Here is an 18,209-nt window from a genome sequence, read left to right as displayed (position 1 = left end):
TTTTGTAAATGTTGAGGATTACATTTTTGAATTTTTAGATTTAGAATCAAATTAATAGAACGTGTAAACATTGGATGGCTAAATTTGTTATTAGGCTAATAAAAAAGCCCACATTAGCTTTTCGTCACTTATCAAATGAAAACTGGGGAGCAACTAGAATATTTAATTTCAAAAAGTTGAGTGATTAAATTGAAAAAATTAATAATTGAGCGACCAAAAAATGATTAAAAGAATAATTGGGTGACTATTCTTGTAGTTTACCCTTACACCTTACAAGTTACAAGGACGAGAATGTATTTCGAATTTTCGATTCAAATTAGAATTATCCATGGGCCGGGCCAGACCCTATCAAAATTTTATGCCCAAATTGATAGGCCTGGACTTGACTAGAAAAATGGGTCTAAATTTTTTTTCTCAAGCTCAGACCAGATAAAAAATGCTAAAACTCTACCCAAATTTCACTCATATTAAATTTTTTTATTTTTTATATAAAATTTTAAAAATATATAATACACCAAATATACTAAAAATATTAAAATAAATGTTTATAAATAAATTGAAAATAAATTTTAAAAAATATTTATACTTAAATAATACTATAATGAGTACAATTTAATAATCAAATACCTTTAAAATAATAATAAAATTAACGTGATAAAAAGTAAAAAAACAATATAAATTTTTTCATTACAAATTAGGATTGGGCAGGGTCGAGCTCAGGTCAAAACTTTACCTGAGGCTGGACCCATTTCTAAACCGACTTTTTTTTCTTTTTGCCTAACCTAGTTATTGGGATTATTTTTCTGCCCAAAGGCCGGACTTGGTGCCCGGACATGAACAACTTTAATTCAAATAAATAAACGGAAGGAACGGAAAGATGGGGACTGATCAAACTCTAGAATTGCTGAGCGTGGCCTGGGCATTCGGCCGATGGACCGTGGCCCAACAAATTGATTAAAAAATTTACGAGTTAGTCCATGACTTGAACCAGAAACTGTTTTACTCCATTAGTATATACCAATAACAATAGCAATGGAGTTGGGTTCTGTATCTGCCGCTCACGGTTCCGTTGAGAGTGGGACGATGGCAGGTGTCGGAAAATGCATCCTCGTCACCGGCCCTCCTGTAAGTATTGCGATTGCTATTGCTTTTACCATTACTGAAAAATAAAAATTAAGAATTAGTTTCCATTTGGCAATCTTGAGAAATTTGAAATGGGATTATTAAATGTGCAGGGTGTGGGTAAAACCACTCTGATTATGAGAATATGCGAGAATCTGAAGCTCTCCAACCCCAGCATCAAGCTTCAGGGTTTCTACTCTCAAGAGATTAGACAGGGCGGTGAGAGGGTTGGGTTTGAAGTGGTCACCTTGGATGGTCGCAGAGCTCGCCTCGCCAGCTCCACTATTTCCAGCCCGGAATCTCGACAATGGCCTGCTGTTGGGAAATACAAAGTGGATATTGCATCGTTTGAATCATTGGTATTGCCTGAATTGAAGGTAACGTAAACTCTTCTTTCTGGATGCTTTGAGAGTTTTTATCATTTATGCCCCATACCCAAGAAATTTTATCATCTTTATAACACCAAATTAGAGCTGTAATTTGCTACTATTAGTTATAGGGTCTAATCAGTTGGATTAGGAACTTGGCATTAACTGTTTAAGTTGAGCATGGCATACTCATTTCATTTGTGTATATAAAGGTTATTGTTGAAGGCTATATTTGGCTATCTGTTAGCAGATCAGAGAAGATACTGGTCTCTTCATTGTTGATGAAGTTGGTAAAATGGAGTTGTTGAGTTCATACTTCTTTCCAGCCATTCTAAATATTCTTCAATCCAATATTCCTCTTCTCGCCACTGTCCCCATACCAAAATTTGGCAAAGATATACCTGCAGGTAAAATTTTCTCAAGGGGTTCATATTTTCTTTTGTTAAGTGAATGTAGTGATCGTGCAGATCCTTCGTTTTAATCAAGTTCCCACTTGGTTTAATTTGAAACCATGGAAGACCTGGGCTATTATTATTCTTTAAAGTATCTCCTAGACTTTGCTTCTGAAATGCAAATCCGTTTGCCCTTCATAACTAAATTTGCATGGCTGTTTGTGAATTTGTGCAGTTGTAAGGTTGAAGAATCATCCTGGTGCAACCATTTTCACGTTGGATAAAAGCAACAGGGATGCGATGAAAGATAGAATCTACCCTCAGTTGGCGGGTATGCTTCTTAAACCTTAGATACTCGACGAGGCTATAGATTAAAACTTGTTGAATGATGAATCTGGTTCACCCTACGAGTGATGGATGGTATGTCATGTATTGCACTCCTGGTTTATCTTTGTTCACATTTTGTATATGCTTGCAGTGGCTTAAGGTATATTTTTCCTATCTGCTGATTTCTTTATATTTTGCGGTTCCCTATGGTCTCCTAGCTGTATCATAGAATATATTTTCAACCAGTTAGCCAATATATTTGATAACAATTTTGTAGTCTGAGAATGTGGCTGTAATGCATTTCAACACATTTTTAGTTGCTGTGTTCACCTTGGAAAATTGAAAGGAAACTGAGTAGATATACATTAATGCAAGTTTTAATTGTATGTATGAATTAAAACAAATAAAATGCACCAATAAGAAGGGGGAATATGCTATATGGTAAATTTATTTGATGGTATGGCTTAATGCTATATTGTAAACTATGGGATTTTTTTTTTCATGCAATCTAACAATCTTTGCATGAATACAAGGAAGAAGTAGAGAAGCATACAAAAATGGTGCCTGCAACTTTCTCAAGGAATCTTGAAGCTTGCTTTCTGCCATTTTAGCCTAAACTGGTATGCATTCTGTCTAGGAAGAATTAGAGTATATTCTAAAACAATATTATCACAAGTCATCTGCCTAAAATTCCCAGACCAATTTATTCCCGATGCTAGGAAAATGAACTAAAAAGCACATTTTGTGGTGTTTATCTATCATATAATCAAAGATCTATGGCATGACATATGACTAAAACTTCTTTAAATTTCTTTTTTGATCTTTACTCATTGGTGCTATTATTGAAGAAAGTAAATGCGAATTCATGAACTACTTCAAAGAATAGTTGAAGCCTATGAAGCTGAGTCATGGCCGTACTCATTGTGGCAGACTAACTAAATCAAACACATTCAGGATGCCTGCAGAAGAAAACCTGTATTTGTAATTCTACTTCATTCGATCAACAGCACTGGAGTTCTCATCTTGCTGCTCTTTCTTTTATTTTGTTCATTTGAATGATTATGCAGGATTCATGGTTAGCCCATATAAGTATGGATTAGGCCATTGAAACAATCAAACTTAGGTGTGTCTGCTATATTCTGGTATTGGGTCTTGAAAACTAGCGTTCAAGCCCAAGTCCAAGCACACAGGCGTTGGTTCACAATTTCATAATATATACGTACAAGCTTCCCAACCCCAACAGCATATATATATATATTTTCCGAAATAGAAACTTGATTAATACGTAAAACTTTCACCATCAAAGAAACAAAGTTATAACGGCCAAATAAGAACGTTGGTCCAAAAGTAATACATATATCACGGGAAACCAGAGGCTGATTGTAGCGGTGGCCTCAAAATTTTAATTAGACCTCTCAAATATTTGGAAAATTTCATTTCTCTCTTGAAGCTTTTAAAAACTTTCAAGAAGATGCCTATATTTCTTTTTTTGAAAATTTTGGAAATTCTCATTAATTTCACAAAATTTTCAAAAATTTTAATTAGACCTCTTAATGTTTTTTAAAAAATATTCTCATTTTTTAAATTTTTATTAAGCTCTCCAAAATTTAATCATATAAATTGCAAGTAACGTCATAGCGAAAGTGTATCTCCGGAGAAAAACACTGGATTAAATACAAATATCACAGGCATAAGGTGCATCATTGGATTAATCTTTTACAAATTGGTATGTTGAATCTAACAATGACAATCTTGTTCTTCCGAATGAAACTAACAGAAAATAAAATCTTGAATCAAACATATGTAGATGAACTTGAAAAAATACTAGACCACCAAGTTGAAAAAAAAAAAAAAAACCAACTCATCACCCATCCAGAAAACTTCTAATCCCAGCGACATATACCATAATAATGTACCATTTTCCAACCAAAAACACTTGTCCTAGTGCAATAGTCCGCCGCCACGGGTTGAATAAGCAATGTTTGGCCAAAGCCGTTGGTCCCCCAACCCACAAGTTGCGCTCTCATCAATGCTATAATAGAAATAGAGGCACATTTTTATCATCTCATTAGATTATGATGGGCATAGGGCATAGGGCATAGGGCTGACAGACGCTCTGTGCATCATCAGATAAGGGTCCGAGTTGCTTTTTCATTACAAAACTGTCCCCCACAACTTTCATTCCATCATCTTACTGAGTTGTAAGCTTTATGCATGTACTTTTTTCTTATTCTTTTTTGTGGACGCTTTTCACGTATAACTTCCCACAAACAAACTGACAGCTCATTCTCCATTTCCAATATCCTTATTGAATTTAGGCTTATATGTGAGGAAAAATCTCAAGAAAATGCAAAAAATTAATCAAATACCATCCAATTATATTTTTTCGTTAATTAAAATAATTAATTAAAATTTTCTATTAATAATTTTGTTAAATTAAAATAATGGAGTAATCATATGTGACAAGTGATAGCTTTTGGTTTAATATAATATTTTTTCATAAAAATTATAAATTATAAAAAATTATAAAATTAGTAAAATATATTTAAATTTTTATAAAACGTATTAAAATTCTTTAAAAATCATAAAAATTATAAAAAGTATTTAAATTTTAAAGTATTAAAACTAATATAAATTTATAAAATTATAAAAATTATAAAATCTTAAATTGGACTGAATTAGTATGTTGGACTGATTAGACTAAAATCGGCAAGGGTATTGGTCCGAAAAAAATCATTAAACCAGTTGACTTAGAAACCTAATGGTTAAACAGATTTATTTTATTTTATTTATTTTTTAATGTTTTATTCAATTGAACTGGACAAATAAATCAAATTGGCAAATCATTTGTCTAATTGGTTCAACCACTTGTCTAGTTTTGAAAACATTAGTTAGAATATTTCATTCTAACATATCTTAATAGTTAGATAAAAAATAAAAGATCAGTTCAACTACTCGATTTTCATTTTCAGGTCAATTGGTTTAATGGTTTTCTCCAGGCCAATACTCTTTCCAATTTTGGGCTAACTGGTCCATTTCAAATTTTAATGATTTTTGTTATAATTTTTATAAATTTATATAAATTTTGGAGGAGATGATTTGATTTAGAATTTGAGTTTTGGATGATGGAGGAGGAGGTGAGTAATTAATTATATATTATAGGAAATCAAGGATTGTATGATTTTAGGTAGCCGAAAGGCAGATTTATTTCCTTCCAGCTTTGATACATCAAAGGATGGTATTGTTGTGGTTAAAATTCACCTACTCACAAATAAGCACAATCTTGTTGAATCAAATCACGCACTGATGCCCTTACCAACGACTCTCCTATTTACTAAAGTATATTCCCATAAACTCCCATCATTTCTCAAGGTCAGAAGAAATAATGGTCAAAGTCAGAAAAGGGGGGCTCACCTGCACATGATGAAGAAGAAGAAATACATATCAACCATGAATGACTATTATTAATAATTATTGTATAATAAAATAGGGAAATTATTTTGTTAGTCACTCAATTATTAATAATTATTTTTTCATTCAATTATTAAAAGTTATAAAATGACCATTTAACTATAAAAGTTTACAAAATGGCACCTAATTATTCAATTTTGTCATTTTGATAGGAAACTTTTAAAATTGATATAATAACAACTTAAACCCTCAATATTTATACATTGTGTCAATTTAGTCTTGTTTCTAAAAATCTAACCTCAACATTTACACATTGTGTGATTTAGTCTCTTTTTTTTTCAATTTTAGTTTTTCTTTGTGACCCTTTCACCTAAAAAGCTAAAAAAACACAAATTTATTAACTAAATTTGATTAAAATACACAAAAATATAGAAACACCTAAAAATTTAATATAATAATCTTAATTTTTCTCATTCTTTTAAAATAAACCTTCAATGCCACCAAAAAAGCAACAAAAAGAAATCAAAATACACAATGTGTAAATATTGTGAATTAAATATTTTAAAATCAAGACTAAATTGACATAATTTATAAATGTTGAGTATTAAAATTGTTATTATGTCAATTTTAAAACTATCATTAGAAAAATAATAAAATTAAATAATTAAGTGATTATTTTATAATTTTTATAATTAAATAATTAAAAAATTATTAATAATTGAATCACTATTAATATAATTTATCCAATAAAATAAAACAACACTGACACATTCCCTCTTCCCCACAGACTTGAACTATTGAATCAAAAAATCAAAAAAAAGGAGACACACAAAATCTGTACAAAAATATTATATGTTTAATGTGCACTGCAGTGCCAGAGAATGAGTTACTCAGTCGCTTACAAAATGGTGCCAATTGGAGTAATAACATAACATCACATATATGAACAACTGTTGGAGACTGCAAAATCTGATTTGATTGAAGTCTACTCTATTTCTTGTCTGATTCTTATTCATACTTATCTGCTTGTCTGTAATATATTTTGAATGAATCAATATATGTAAATATTATTCGTACTTTGCTTTGCTTTGCTACCATTATGTGCATTCAAGCTTTCTTTAATTTAATTTTAAGATGACGATGGAGTTTGCATCTAATTCATTGAAAATGACCATCTTTGGGAACACCATGTTTTCTTAATGCCGGAAAAGGAAAAAGGAAGCTTCATATTTGTTTTTGTGTGTTGAGAGGATATATAGTTTAGCCATTTGGAATATCATTTTGTTCTGTGGGAGTGATTATGACTTGTGGAAAAATAAATGAATGATGTGATAGGCAATGGTCCCCTAACTCACCATTTACAAATTAAACCAAATCCCTTCCAACTATTAATCTTCTGGTTATTCTTGGATAACTTTTAAGTTTTACCCAAATTTAGAATCTTTTCCCTAAAGTTCATATTTATTTATTCATTCATTCACTTGAGAGACTTCCTCCCTATTGGTAACTAAAAAGGCACAACTTTTTCCTGTATCATTTATAATTAATAAATTATTATTAAGTCATGAGCCTTTTTCATCATACAGATCTTAGCTTAGAGTTCCCACTTTTATTCAATTCTATATGTCTGTCTAGCTTTCCTGTTCTTTATCATCTGCATCTTTAAACCGACACCATGTCCATGATAATGTCTCTTTTATATTTCTCCTGTTCTTCGTTAGCATTCAGCAACCTTTCTTCATTAGTTGGCTCTCTCATTCTTCATTTTTCTCTCTAAAACAAAGGGTATGTTTACCTTTTTGTTATTATTTCTGTTTGTTTTGCTTCAGATGCTTCTAAAGTCAATAAAAATTGGAAGCTTGGGATGAATTGAAAACCCTGTTCCAGTTTTAGCTTTATGGGGTCTTAAACAATTGGCAAAGCTTAAAATTTTGGAAGTTTTCAACCTTTGTTTTCCTTGTTTGATTGAGTTAACTATTCTTTTGACCGAGCATTGAGTCTAAAAATTATCAACTTCCTATAAGTTTCTTTTTTGAATTTCGGTGTTTCTGTTGCTTAGATCATCATAATCGTTTATGCTAGACTAGACTTGATTACAGGATGGATATTGCTTGGCTTGGAAAACTCGGGATATTCTTTTAAAACTTGAAATTGAAGAAAATTTCCATACGGTGCTGTCAGCACAATTTCAGATAAATTGTACTCATTCCTCTTACCCGTTTTCTTTCAGTTCCTTTACTTCTCATCCTTTTGCTTTTGATTTTTTGCTGTACAACTTTCCCACACGGATTTGAGAGTTGTCAATGATTTGATGCCTGCACATTTCATTCACTCAGTTCCCATTTTGCATGTTTGTGAAATTGCTACAATGAATAATGTTGGATAAGAGTTTCAAAAAGGGTTTAAATTCACTTGCTTTTAAACATAATCGATGAAGCTCACACTACCTGAAGTCTAAAGCGTTTGCACAAGGTTTTAAGGTGCACATCAACAGTGATCTACTGATGAAGTAAATAGTGGTGTTGAAAGTGCAAAGTTTGATTAGAATCAAAATATATTCTAAAAAATGTAGCTCAGGATTAGCCAAAAGTTTTCCCAGTTAGAGTTTTGCACCTTGAAGCACTTATAACCCTTCTATTGCTTGTTTTTGTTCACTTTTATAATCCAATAGAAGCTCATCTCTGTAATAACTAATTTCAATGTATGATGTCAACAATGCCGATTGTGTCTCTTATCTTACAACGTACAGCTTTATTTGTTTGTCAGTGCCTGTGAAGATATCTGGACACTGAAGTCTTATGTTGATCAAAGTATATTTAGTTCAGTGAAAAACAGAATACTTTTCAATGCTCATTGTAAAGCAAAAAAAAGAGGCCATGCTGAGGCCTAAGTCAGTTCATCGTATTGGTGATATGCATTTTGTTGCTTAGAATATGATAATCAAATATGTTGTTTCATTTGTGGCTTTACAGGAGATAAAGGCAAGCGTGTGGTTTTCTTAAGCGTAAGGAGAAGACTGATTTTTGGAGTGATAAAAAGTAGATTCTCTGTTAACAAAATGATTTGGTAGAGCCAGTGGCTGCATGGGAGGCATATTTCATATTTTTGATTTCCATCAAGGCAGCATGGCCAGAAAAATACTTGCAAAAAAGAAATATGTTGATGGTAAGTGTAATTTTTATTTCTTATTGCTTTTTCTATGAAGTAATACAGTAATGTGGTTGATTTGCTACTATGCAGGTCTGGAAGCTCCGCGAAATAGCGTTGAGCTGAAATTAGACACTTCTCAAAGCTACTATTCTGCAGGAGATCTGCCCGTAATTTTTTCCTTCTGATTTCTTACTATAGATTGAGAATTATAGAGTATAGCTTTTCTATTGGTTCTTTTTTACATTTGAGACCATGTTCTTTGTGTTGCATGACTGTGGTCTGGGTTGTCCTAAGAGCGATTGTCAAGGAGTTCACTTTTTAACATTTATATGGAATCTCAGACTTATCAAGTGGAAGAAGACTGGGCAGCAAGAAACTTTTATCAAACTGAGGCTTCAATGAAGAAATTGATATGTGAGGAGATGTCCAAACAATCTAACACCGGACAGAATGCACCCAGTATTGTTGCCAAATTGATGGGGATTGATCCGTTGCCAGTAGATACAAAATCTGTAGTTCAACCGGTTGTGAAAAAGAGTGATAACCAGCGAGTCAAGTTTTCTGGAAGGGAGAAATGTGTCAAGGGGTCTAACTTGAATTACTCAAAGCAAAGGGAAGTTGACTCTATTTACAGTAAAAGAGTTAGAGATGCTGGGAGATGGAACACGGACCATAGGTATGGAAAGCCTAGGCCTCGTGAACATCCTCAGGAGGAAGAATTGCAAAAGTTTAAGAAAGAATTTGAGGCATGGCAAGTGGCCAGGCTTAGGGAATGTTCAAAGATAGTTGATGTTGGAAGCATTTTTACACATAAACTTGCTCAAGAGAAACTGAACATGGAAAAGATGGCACTTTATGATGATTCAGTACAAGCAATGCATGAAAAGCCTTTGGAATCCAAGAGGTTTGCAATAAAAGGAAGTGGTTTGCATCATCGCAGGCATAAATCAGAACTCTTTACAGCTGAGAAAAATGAATCAGGAAGACGAAGCATGAACAAGGATTTTCGGTTACCTTCCATGATAGATCATAATGGGAAACTAGATGCTGTCCCTACAAGAATAGTGATCTTGAAGCCTGGTCCTGATAGTATTTGTGACCATGAAGAATCATGTATCTCTTCCTCTGGCACTTTCCAGGAGAGAACTAGTATGGAGGATTTTCTTGAGGAGGTTAGGGAACGACTTAAATTGGAACTACAAGGCAAAGGCCTCAATATAAAAAAGAGTTCTGTGATCAGAGGAAGTGGAACTGAGACACCTTTCAGTGAAAAGCCATCATCTGATCCAAAACAGATTGCTAAGCATATAGCAAATCAGGTCAGAGAAAACGTCAATAGGGATATTGGAAGGAATTTATTTCGATCAGAATCAACAAGATCATATAGAAGTGAAGTTCAGTTCAATGGACCTGGTTCTCCTGAGTTCATTAGCAAAGATACAAGAAGATTATTGTCAGAGAGACTAAGGAATGTGCATAAGCAAGAAACTCAGTTTGATGCACCAATAGTCATCTCCACTACACCCGCTTTTGATAATGGAAGGGACAGGCTGGGAAGAATGCAATATATGTCAAAGTCTGCAAATGAGCAGAGCTACCGGGAAAGTGTTAAACATGGACAAGAAATGCAAACCGGTTCTTTCAGGCATGGAGATGATATTGATGTACCAATAGTCGTCTCCACTACATCCGCTTTTGATAATGGAAGGGACAGGCTGGGAAGAATGCAATATATGTCAAAGTCTGGAAATGAGCAGAGCTACCAGGAAATTGTTAAACATGGACAAGAAATGCAAACCAGTTCTTTCAGGCATGGAGATGATGTTGGGCTTCTAAACTGGGAACTGTCCCCAAGAAATCTCATTAGGTCCTTGTCAGCCCCCGTCTCAGGAACATCATTCGGGAAGTTGCCTTTAGAAGATTGCCATATATTAACAGGTGCGCAGATCAGGAGGAAGCATGAAGGCAATGAAAATGCATCAGTAGACATTAGAAGAAGGAAGAAAGAGAAGTTCAACTTGAAAGAAAAAGTTTCCAATATTAAATATAGTTTAACGCTTAGACGGAGGCTATTTGGCAAGAAGATTCAATCGGTGGTGGAGTCATATAATGCCAATAGTGATCTTGCAAAAGATGTCTTGAGTGGACCAACAGTTATTATGAACATTGGCGAGAGGCATGTAAGAGCACTTATTCTTGTTTATAAATTAAGAGAATCTTTAGATAAACTTTCCATTTCTGATGATTTATGTTGTGGTCTTAGGAGAATTCTACGGAGGTGCCTCCTAGCCCAGCATCTTTTTGCAGCAGCACGCATGAAGAATTTTGGAGGGAGGTGGATTATCTCAGCCCAATATCAACACCAGATGTGACTTTGGGAGAGGATAATGTTGTACCGCAGGTTTTCAATGAGGCCAGTTCTAATTTGAATGGTATGCAACTTTCCCTTTCATACATAAAGCATGTAATCATAGTAATGTGAACATGCTATATACTATGGAGTATGCATAGCTTTCTTTATTAATCTTCCTTGTTTGTGTCAACTATCATATCCTTAGTTTCAAGAGTCAACAGCATTGCTCTCATTTCCATTATTGGCAAAATTTACTAGTATTTTTGGCCAAATTGTAACTTGGCTTGGGCAGAAACCATTTAATAAATTTCTAATCTACTCATCTGTTTTACACATGAAAGTTTAACAGTTAAAAGATGTAAATAACCGTGTAAAAGCATTTTCACCTGTAGGGGAAACAACTATATTTGATGCATAAGGCGATACCATGTTTGTCTCTGTTATATTATAGTATACATGTACATGTACAATGTTGCTACTGTCTGCATAACGAGCAACTATTTGTTGGCACTTGATGTTATTGCAACTTAGTTTTTCAAATCCTTATATGACAGTCTTTTTATTTATAGATCATCAATCAGAGCAGGGGAGGCAACTGAATGAACTAGAGTCTGATGGAGCAGACCACATAACAGTTGAACAGGAGCCTATTGAATCTGAAATGGTGAATTTTGAGGACCATACCCGAGGATACATAAGAGATCTGCTCGTTGCTTCTGGTTTGTACGATGGATCATACGATAAATCCTTATCTAGGTGGGATCCATTAGCAAAGCCTATCGGCAACTCTATCTTTGAACAAGTAGAAGAATATCATAGCAAATTGATCAAGGAAAATGATAAGAAGGTAGATCACAAAGTATTACTTGATTTGTCAAATGAAGCACTTTCAACCATACTTGGGCCACCAGTGACCATGTCTAGGTTCAGGAGAAAGCTTCTTGGTTCCTCCATATTGACACCTCCACATGGAAGGAAGTTAATAAATTCTGTGTGGGAAATTGTCCATTTCAATTTACATCCTCCAAATGATAGATCCAACTACTCGGTTGATCATATGGTGGCCAGAGATCTAGGATCCACCCTTTGGGCCGGCTTGATGGACGATGAAACTAATGTTTTGGGAAGAGAGGTGGAATGGCACATTGTTGGAGATCTGGTTGAGGAAATTGTGAAGGCATGCATTAATGAGTGTTATAGGCAGCAGGTTAGATGTAAGTAGGGAGACAGAAAGATGGTGTGCATATACATATATAGAGAGGTAATTATTGATGGGAGATTTTGCTTATCCATGTACATATTATATGCAGAGTTTGTGAGATAGAGAAGGTTAAGTTGATGAGGTTTATACATAATAAAATTTTCTTTATAAAATGTATTTGTTATTTATTTGGGAATTTTTTGCTCTAATCTTATTGTCTGATGTTTGTAACCGCAAAATAATAATAACAACAATAGTAAATGCATATTTTCGGCTGTTGATCCGGTTGTCTAATACTTGCTCAACTCTGGTCCCAAGTGAGTTATTTTCATCATTCAATATTTTGGCGTATATTATGAATTGAATTTTTATATTTAATTTATTAATTAAGGATATTCACTGGATCGACTTGCGTGATAATTTCAGTAAGTGCATGTGTGAGTTTGTGACTACTGTCACTTTTGTTGCCATCATTTCAATTCTCTTTAATGGCATTTTAATCTTAATTGTCTTAATTTCTTTCGTTAATTTTAATTGATTAAATAAACATGTTTCAATCCCGTAAAAAGTTTCAAATTTTTCAGTATTTTTTTTACACTTAATTATGTATTTAAACTTTCAAAATCCAAAAAAAAGTACTCAATTTTTTTTTAAAAAAGTCATTAAAGCCTTGTCTTTCTTTTTGAGACTCAATTGGATATTTGAAATGTTCAAATGCATAAAAATTATCCTTTAACCGTAACTTTAACGGTTGACTGTTAAAGTTAATCGCTTTAATTCTTTTCATGTGATGTGTGGCAAAAATTATTAAAATAAGAATAAATCTAAGTTATAAAAATTATTAAATTTTAATAAAAATATTAAAAATTAGAAAAGAATTATAAAAATCGTAAAAATATAAAAATTATAAAATTGTATAAAAATCATAAAAAAAATTATAAAATACATTAAAATGCCCTTTAACAATTAATTTTAATTGTTGACCGTAAAAGTTAACCACCCCTAATTTTTTTCAGTTAAAGCCATCACGTGTCACAACATAGCGTGACAAGTGACAAAAATGATAAAAATAAAAATCAATAAAAATTATAGAAAAATTATAAAATACTTCTTTTGGTACTATAATTATTATATTTTTTTTACTAATTTTATATTTCTTTACAATTTTTATAATTTTCTTACAACTTTATAAAATTTTATAATTTTTTTAATTTTTAATAATATTTTAATATTTTTATTAAAATTTAATCATTTTATAATTTTTATTGAATTTTATTTTTAGCATTTTTGCCACATGTCAAACCGTGGTTGTGACACGTGGTGGTTTTAAATGAAAAAATTAGAAGCGGTTAACTCTAACAGTCAACTATTAAAGCTAACAATCAAAGGGCCTTTTTGATGCATTTTGGCAGTTCAAGTACCTAATTGAGTGCAAAAAAAAAAAAAAAAACAAAGCAGGGGTTTAATTTCTTTTTTGGAAAAAGTTTGAGGGCCCTTTTTATGCATTTTCAAAGTTCAAGTACCAAATTGAGTGCAAAAAAAGAAGAAGAAAAAAGCAGTGACTTAATTGCTTTTTTTGAAAAAGTTTGAGGGCTTTTTACACCCTTAAAACCAATAAAAAACTAACCAATAATAATAAAATTTATAATTATGGTTAAATTTAGAGTTTAGAATTTTGGAATTTAAATTTTAGAAATTTATGATTTATGGTTTAAGATTGAGATTAGAGTTTAGTGTAACAGCTCGATTTAGACCCTAATTAGAACGGTGGTTTCGGGACCACGAATCATAGTCAGAAAAATATTTAAAAATTATTTTCTGTGTTTAATTTGTGTGAATTTATATCTGTAAAATTTTCGTGATTTAATTTTATCGTTTGAGTGTCCGATTAAATAAAAGGGCTTAATCGCGTAAAATAAAAATTCAGTAGCTTTTCTAAAAAGGGCTAACTTGTACTTGGCGTTTTAAATGAAAGCCTTAAAGTTGCAATAAGCCCAAATTTAAGTGTAATGGACCGCATTAGACATAGAATATAAAATTCATTATTATTTCATTAAGGGTAAAATGGGAAATGAAATAAAATGTTATAATATAACATATTATAACATATAATAAAATCATATTCATCATTTTCATCTCCTAATTGCAGAAACTAAAGAGAAGAATAATAACCTAGGGTTCGGCCACCTATTTAGCTCAATCAAGGTTCATTTTCTTGTTGGTTTTTGATAATTTCTACGTTTTTGAGATCGTTGCTTCGAGTACAACAAAATCCATGCTTTAATTTTTGATTTTGATGAATACTTTGAGTTGAGCCATTGTTGATAGCTTGTGATTTTTGTTGTTTGATGGTGAAATATGAAATATATGTTTTAGATTAACATATTTTGTATTGGAATTTTTGATGATTTTGAGTAATTAGGACTTAATTGCAAAAAATAATAATTTGATGGACTAAAATGTGAAATTTATAAAATATATGGACTTATATAGGCATGGATACCATTCGGCCTAACATGGGTGTTATGAAATTTTGTGTATTTTGTGTTTTGTGTAGTAGGGACTAAATTATAAAAATTATAAATGTTAGGGGTAAAATGGTAATTTGCTATTTATGTGTTTTTGGAATAAATTAAATGAAAATATGTTTGAATGAGCTTAATTTGAATATGTTTAGATCAAGAACCAAAGAAATCATATTTGGATCGGGGAAAAATAAAAGTTGTCGACTAGCAGCCCCGTTCCGTTTTACGACGTCCGAGGTAAGTTTATAAGCAAATAGACGTGTTTATTGATAGTTTAATGTTATAATTACATGATGTTATGAAATTTTATAATTAAATTATGCTATGGTCGAATATGTTAAATTTGGCTATGATATTTTCGAGTTCGATTCGACCAAGATACGACGTCCGAAAGCCTCGTATGAACCTTAGGAATAGTTAGGATACATATGTCATGACTTAGGATTCCAATATATGTGTGCGAGTAAGTCCGTGGCATCGATTTGTGATTCTAATATGTGTTTACGAGTAAGACCCTGTCTGGGACAGTGGCATCGATATGTGGTTACATGTAAGACCACGTCTAGGACGTTAGCATTGTACGATTTATGTGATTATCCGAGTGTCCTATCCAATTCTGAATGGTTCATCGGGCAAAGGTAAACTGCGTGTGGATTGTATAATACGAGCTAAGTGGTCAGGTATGAGTTAATTTGATATTTACTTAAGACAAGGTAAGAAAGTGTTATAGTTGTGTGCTATAAATCATATATAATGCAAATGAGGAATCCATGTGTATTTGGATATGTGTATTCGGCTTGTGATGAATAATTTGTGTGGTATTGAAATGTCATTTAAAATGTGTATATGTATACTTTGTGTATTCGACTATTTAGGCATAAATTATACATGGGATGACTTTTGATGATTCTTGAATTGCATAAAAAAGTAAATGGACGTATGGTTGTTATGGCTATTAGGCTTGGAAATGGAAGTTGATTTATAGTGAATTAGGTGATTATATATGTATTCGGCTTAGGTAGTGAATAATGTTAATGCATTTCGTTTAGTTAATAAAAATCAAATATGTTATTGAGTTGTGTACTGCTTATAACTTACTAAGCTGTGGTAGCTTACTTTGTGTATTATGTTACTTTGTTTTATAGATTTTGAAGTCAAGCTATAAGCTCGGGGATCATCAGCCAAGTTCATTACACTATCTACAGCTTTGGTACCTTTAAACTAAACTTGAATTATGGCATGTATAGGCTATTTTGAAGTTAGTTATTCTGAAAATGAATGTGTATTAGCCATGCGAAAATGGCTTAATTATTTTACTTGATTTTGGTTTCGGTTCAATTATGGTTTAATACTATTTTAATCTAGGTGCCGTGTACTATGAATAATTGTGAATTGCGTTATATGATCATATATTAAGGTGGGTTATGACCTTGTATGGAGCAAGGTAGAATCGGCCATAAGCATGATTAAATGGTTCGATCAATGTTTTGCATAGGTGAAACCTATATGAATTTGATATATTCAGTCATAAAATGGAATTGAATTGATTGCTAAATTTGAGTTGTGATTTTACATTTCCTATAAATATATGTATATGATAGTTTGTTTGATTTATTGGTGCACGAGATTTAAGATTGCATGTTAAAGTTGTTACTATGATTTTGCTATTAAATAGAGTCATGATTAGCAATAAACGGACCATAGCTTAAAATGTGCGAATGGTGACCATTTTGACTTGTTTGTTATAAATGAAGTCATTTGAAATGGTTTTGATCAACTTGTGATTTGGCAATTAAATATATAAATAATCATGCATGTGGAATTGACTTGATATATAATTTGTCTTAAGGTATACATGCTTATAAACATAAACTTGATAATGTCTAATGATGTGTTCGGTTATGCATGAATAGGAATATATATTGGGTTATAATGAGTTTTACGTTAATAAGCTAAAATGTTGGTTATGAGTAAGAGAAATATATTCGGTGTATGTTTTAATATGTATATTAAATAAGTATCGATTCTTAAGACGGGCGAATAAGGTTAGAAATGAATGATTTTTAAGCATGATGGATAATGCATATACATTCGGCTAAATGAAATGAAAATAGCAAATTGAATGATGACTTGTACATTAGTAAACAAATAATAAGTAGTTAGCGTGTATGTCTTTTTATTATAGTATAATTTGACATAATAAGTATCATATTAAAAAGTCGATCTTGACATGATAATATTGGAATGAATTGATGTACTTGATTTTGTGAATTCTATTTACCTGTGACTTTTTCATTTGAGGTATGATTGTATAATTTGTATAATTTAAAAAAAAAGTTGTATCCATATTGCTTTTGGTTAAGAAATATTAATTAATAAATTGACTTTTTATATTAAGATTGATTGGTTTATAAGTTGGTACAAGTTTATGCATGTGATTGTTCGAATCTATGTTTTGATTGGTAATATCCCGTAACCCTATTCCGGCGATGGATACGGGTTAGGGGTGTTACATTTAGGGTTTTATTTTTTAAGGTTTATAACTTAAGATTTAGTATTTGAGGTTTAAATTTTAGGATTTAATATCATGCTTAATATTTAGGATTTAGAATTGATTATAGTTTAGGATTTATATACTTACACTCTGTTTGGTTTAATGTAATGGCATAACTATTACAACTCTAATTCGTGAGCTCACCATAAACAACTGTTTGGTTTAGTGGAATGATCTATTATGGGTTTATTCCATTATAGGATTATGTAGGGAAATGATGTCATTTCTATTCCATCTCCTCCCTACTGATTACTGATTCGGTGCTTGTATTGTTTCCATTTTACCCTTTCTCACCTAAAAAATGCTCTCACTCAGTCAGACAACCACTCCCTTGCTTCCTTCGACTCCGACTATAACACTCCTCCTCTTCATTGCAACGTTCTTCAAGTAAACATGTTCTCCCTCCATTCCTTTCCTTTTCCTCTCTGTCATTTTTTTGCCCTTTTTCCTTACTCTTTTTCTGCTTTCTTTTTCTTTTTCTCAGTAGAGTTTTCATACCCGAGGTTTTCATTTTCTTTTGCTCTGTCAAATTCTCAGGTGTGTTTAGGATTGGAAAGCTCGAACTTGTCTTTCCTCAGACCAAGTTCGACAAAGGACTCTGCCTTGGCCATAGCTACAGTAAGTTTAGTGATGTACTGTCGATGTAACTCTTGTTTTGCCCACGACTTCAACCCATCATTAAATCAGTAGAATGCTTCTTTCTCACTCAAATCAGAAATTTAGAGCATGAGTTTATTAAACTCCTACACATACTCCCTAACCTTGCCTTGTTGCATAAACTGATGCAACTTAGTCTGAGCCTCATC

General features: G+C 32.3%; 2 protein-coding genes across 6 annotated transcripts; both read left to right on the top strand.

Annotated features, from left to right (window-relative positions):
* Nucleotides 1-729: 729 nt before the first annotated feature.
* LOC108467133 (uncharacterized) lies at nucleotides 730-3,443 on the top strand. Of its 4 annotated transcripts, none has more exons than XM_017767660.2 (6): nucleotides 730-1,125; nucleotides 1,236-1,499; nucleotides 1,741-1,897; nucleotides 2,118-2,213; nucleotides 2,747-2,829; nucleotides 3,058-3,443. In XM_017767660.2, the coding sequence occupies exons 1-5, from the start codon at nucleotides 1,033-1,035 to the stop codon at nucleotides 2,818-2,820; spliced, it is 684 nt and encodes a 227-aa protein (XP_017623149.1). In that variant the 5' UTR covers nucleotides 730-1,032; the 3' UTR covers nucleotides 2,821-2,829; nucleotides 3,058-3,443. The 4 variants fall into 4 exon arrangements, with proteins under 4 accessions (XP_017623149.1, XP_017623151.1, XP_017623152.1 ...); XM_017767663.2 differs by having other exon boundaries at nucleotides 741-1,125; nucleotides 2,743-2,829; XM_017767662.2 differs by lacking the exon at nucleotides 3,058-3,443 and having other exon boundaries at nucleotides 732-1,125; nucleotides 2,747-3,007.
* A 3,641-nt stretch (nucleotides 3,444-7,084) lies between these two features.
* Nucleotides 7,085-12,618, top strand: LOC108467132 (uncharacterized). 2 transcript variants are annotated; one of them, XM_017767658.2, is made up of 6 exons: nucleotides 7,085-7,405; nucleotides 8,593-8,785; nucleotides 8,861-8,937; nucleotides 9,112-10,950; nucleotides 11,034-11,202; nucleotides 11,693-12,618. In XM_017767658.2, the coding sequence occupies exons 2-6, from the start codon at nucleotides 8,704-8,706 to the stop codon at nucleotides 12,343-12,345; spliced, it is 2,820 nt and encodes a 939-aa protein (XP_017623147.1). In that variant the 5' UTR covers nucleotides 7,085-7,405; nucleotides 8,593-8,703; the 3' UTR covers nucleotides 12,346-12,618. The 2 variants fall into 2 exon arrangements, with proteins under 2 accessions (XP_017623147.1, XP_017623148.1); XM_017767659.2 differs by having other exon boundaries at nucleotides 7,085-7,819.
* The last annotated feature ends 5,591 nt before the right edge of the window (nucleotides 12,619-18,209 follow it).

The sequence above is a fragment of the Gossypium arboreum genome, chromosome 7 (genome assembly GCF_025698485.1).
Source record: "Gossypium arboreum isolate Shixiya-1 chromosome 7, ASM2569848v2, whole genome shotgun sequence".
Taxonomy (NCBI): Eukaryota; Viridiplantae; Streptophyta; class Magnoliopsida; order Malvales; family Malvaceae; genus Gossypium; species Gossypium arboreum.
This window is presented reverse-complemented; position numbering and strand designations above follow the sequence as displayed.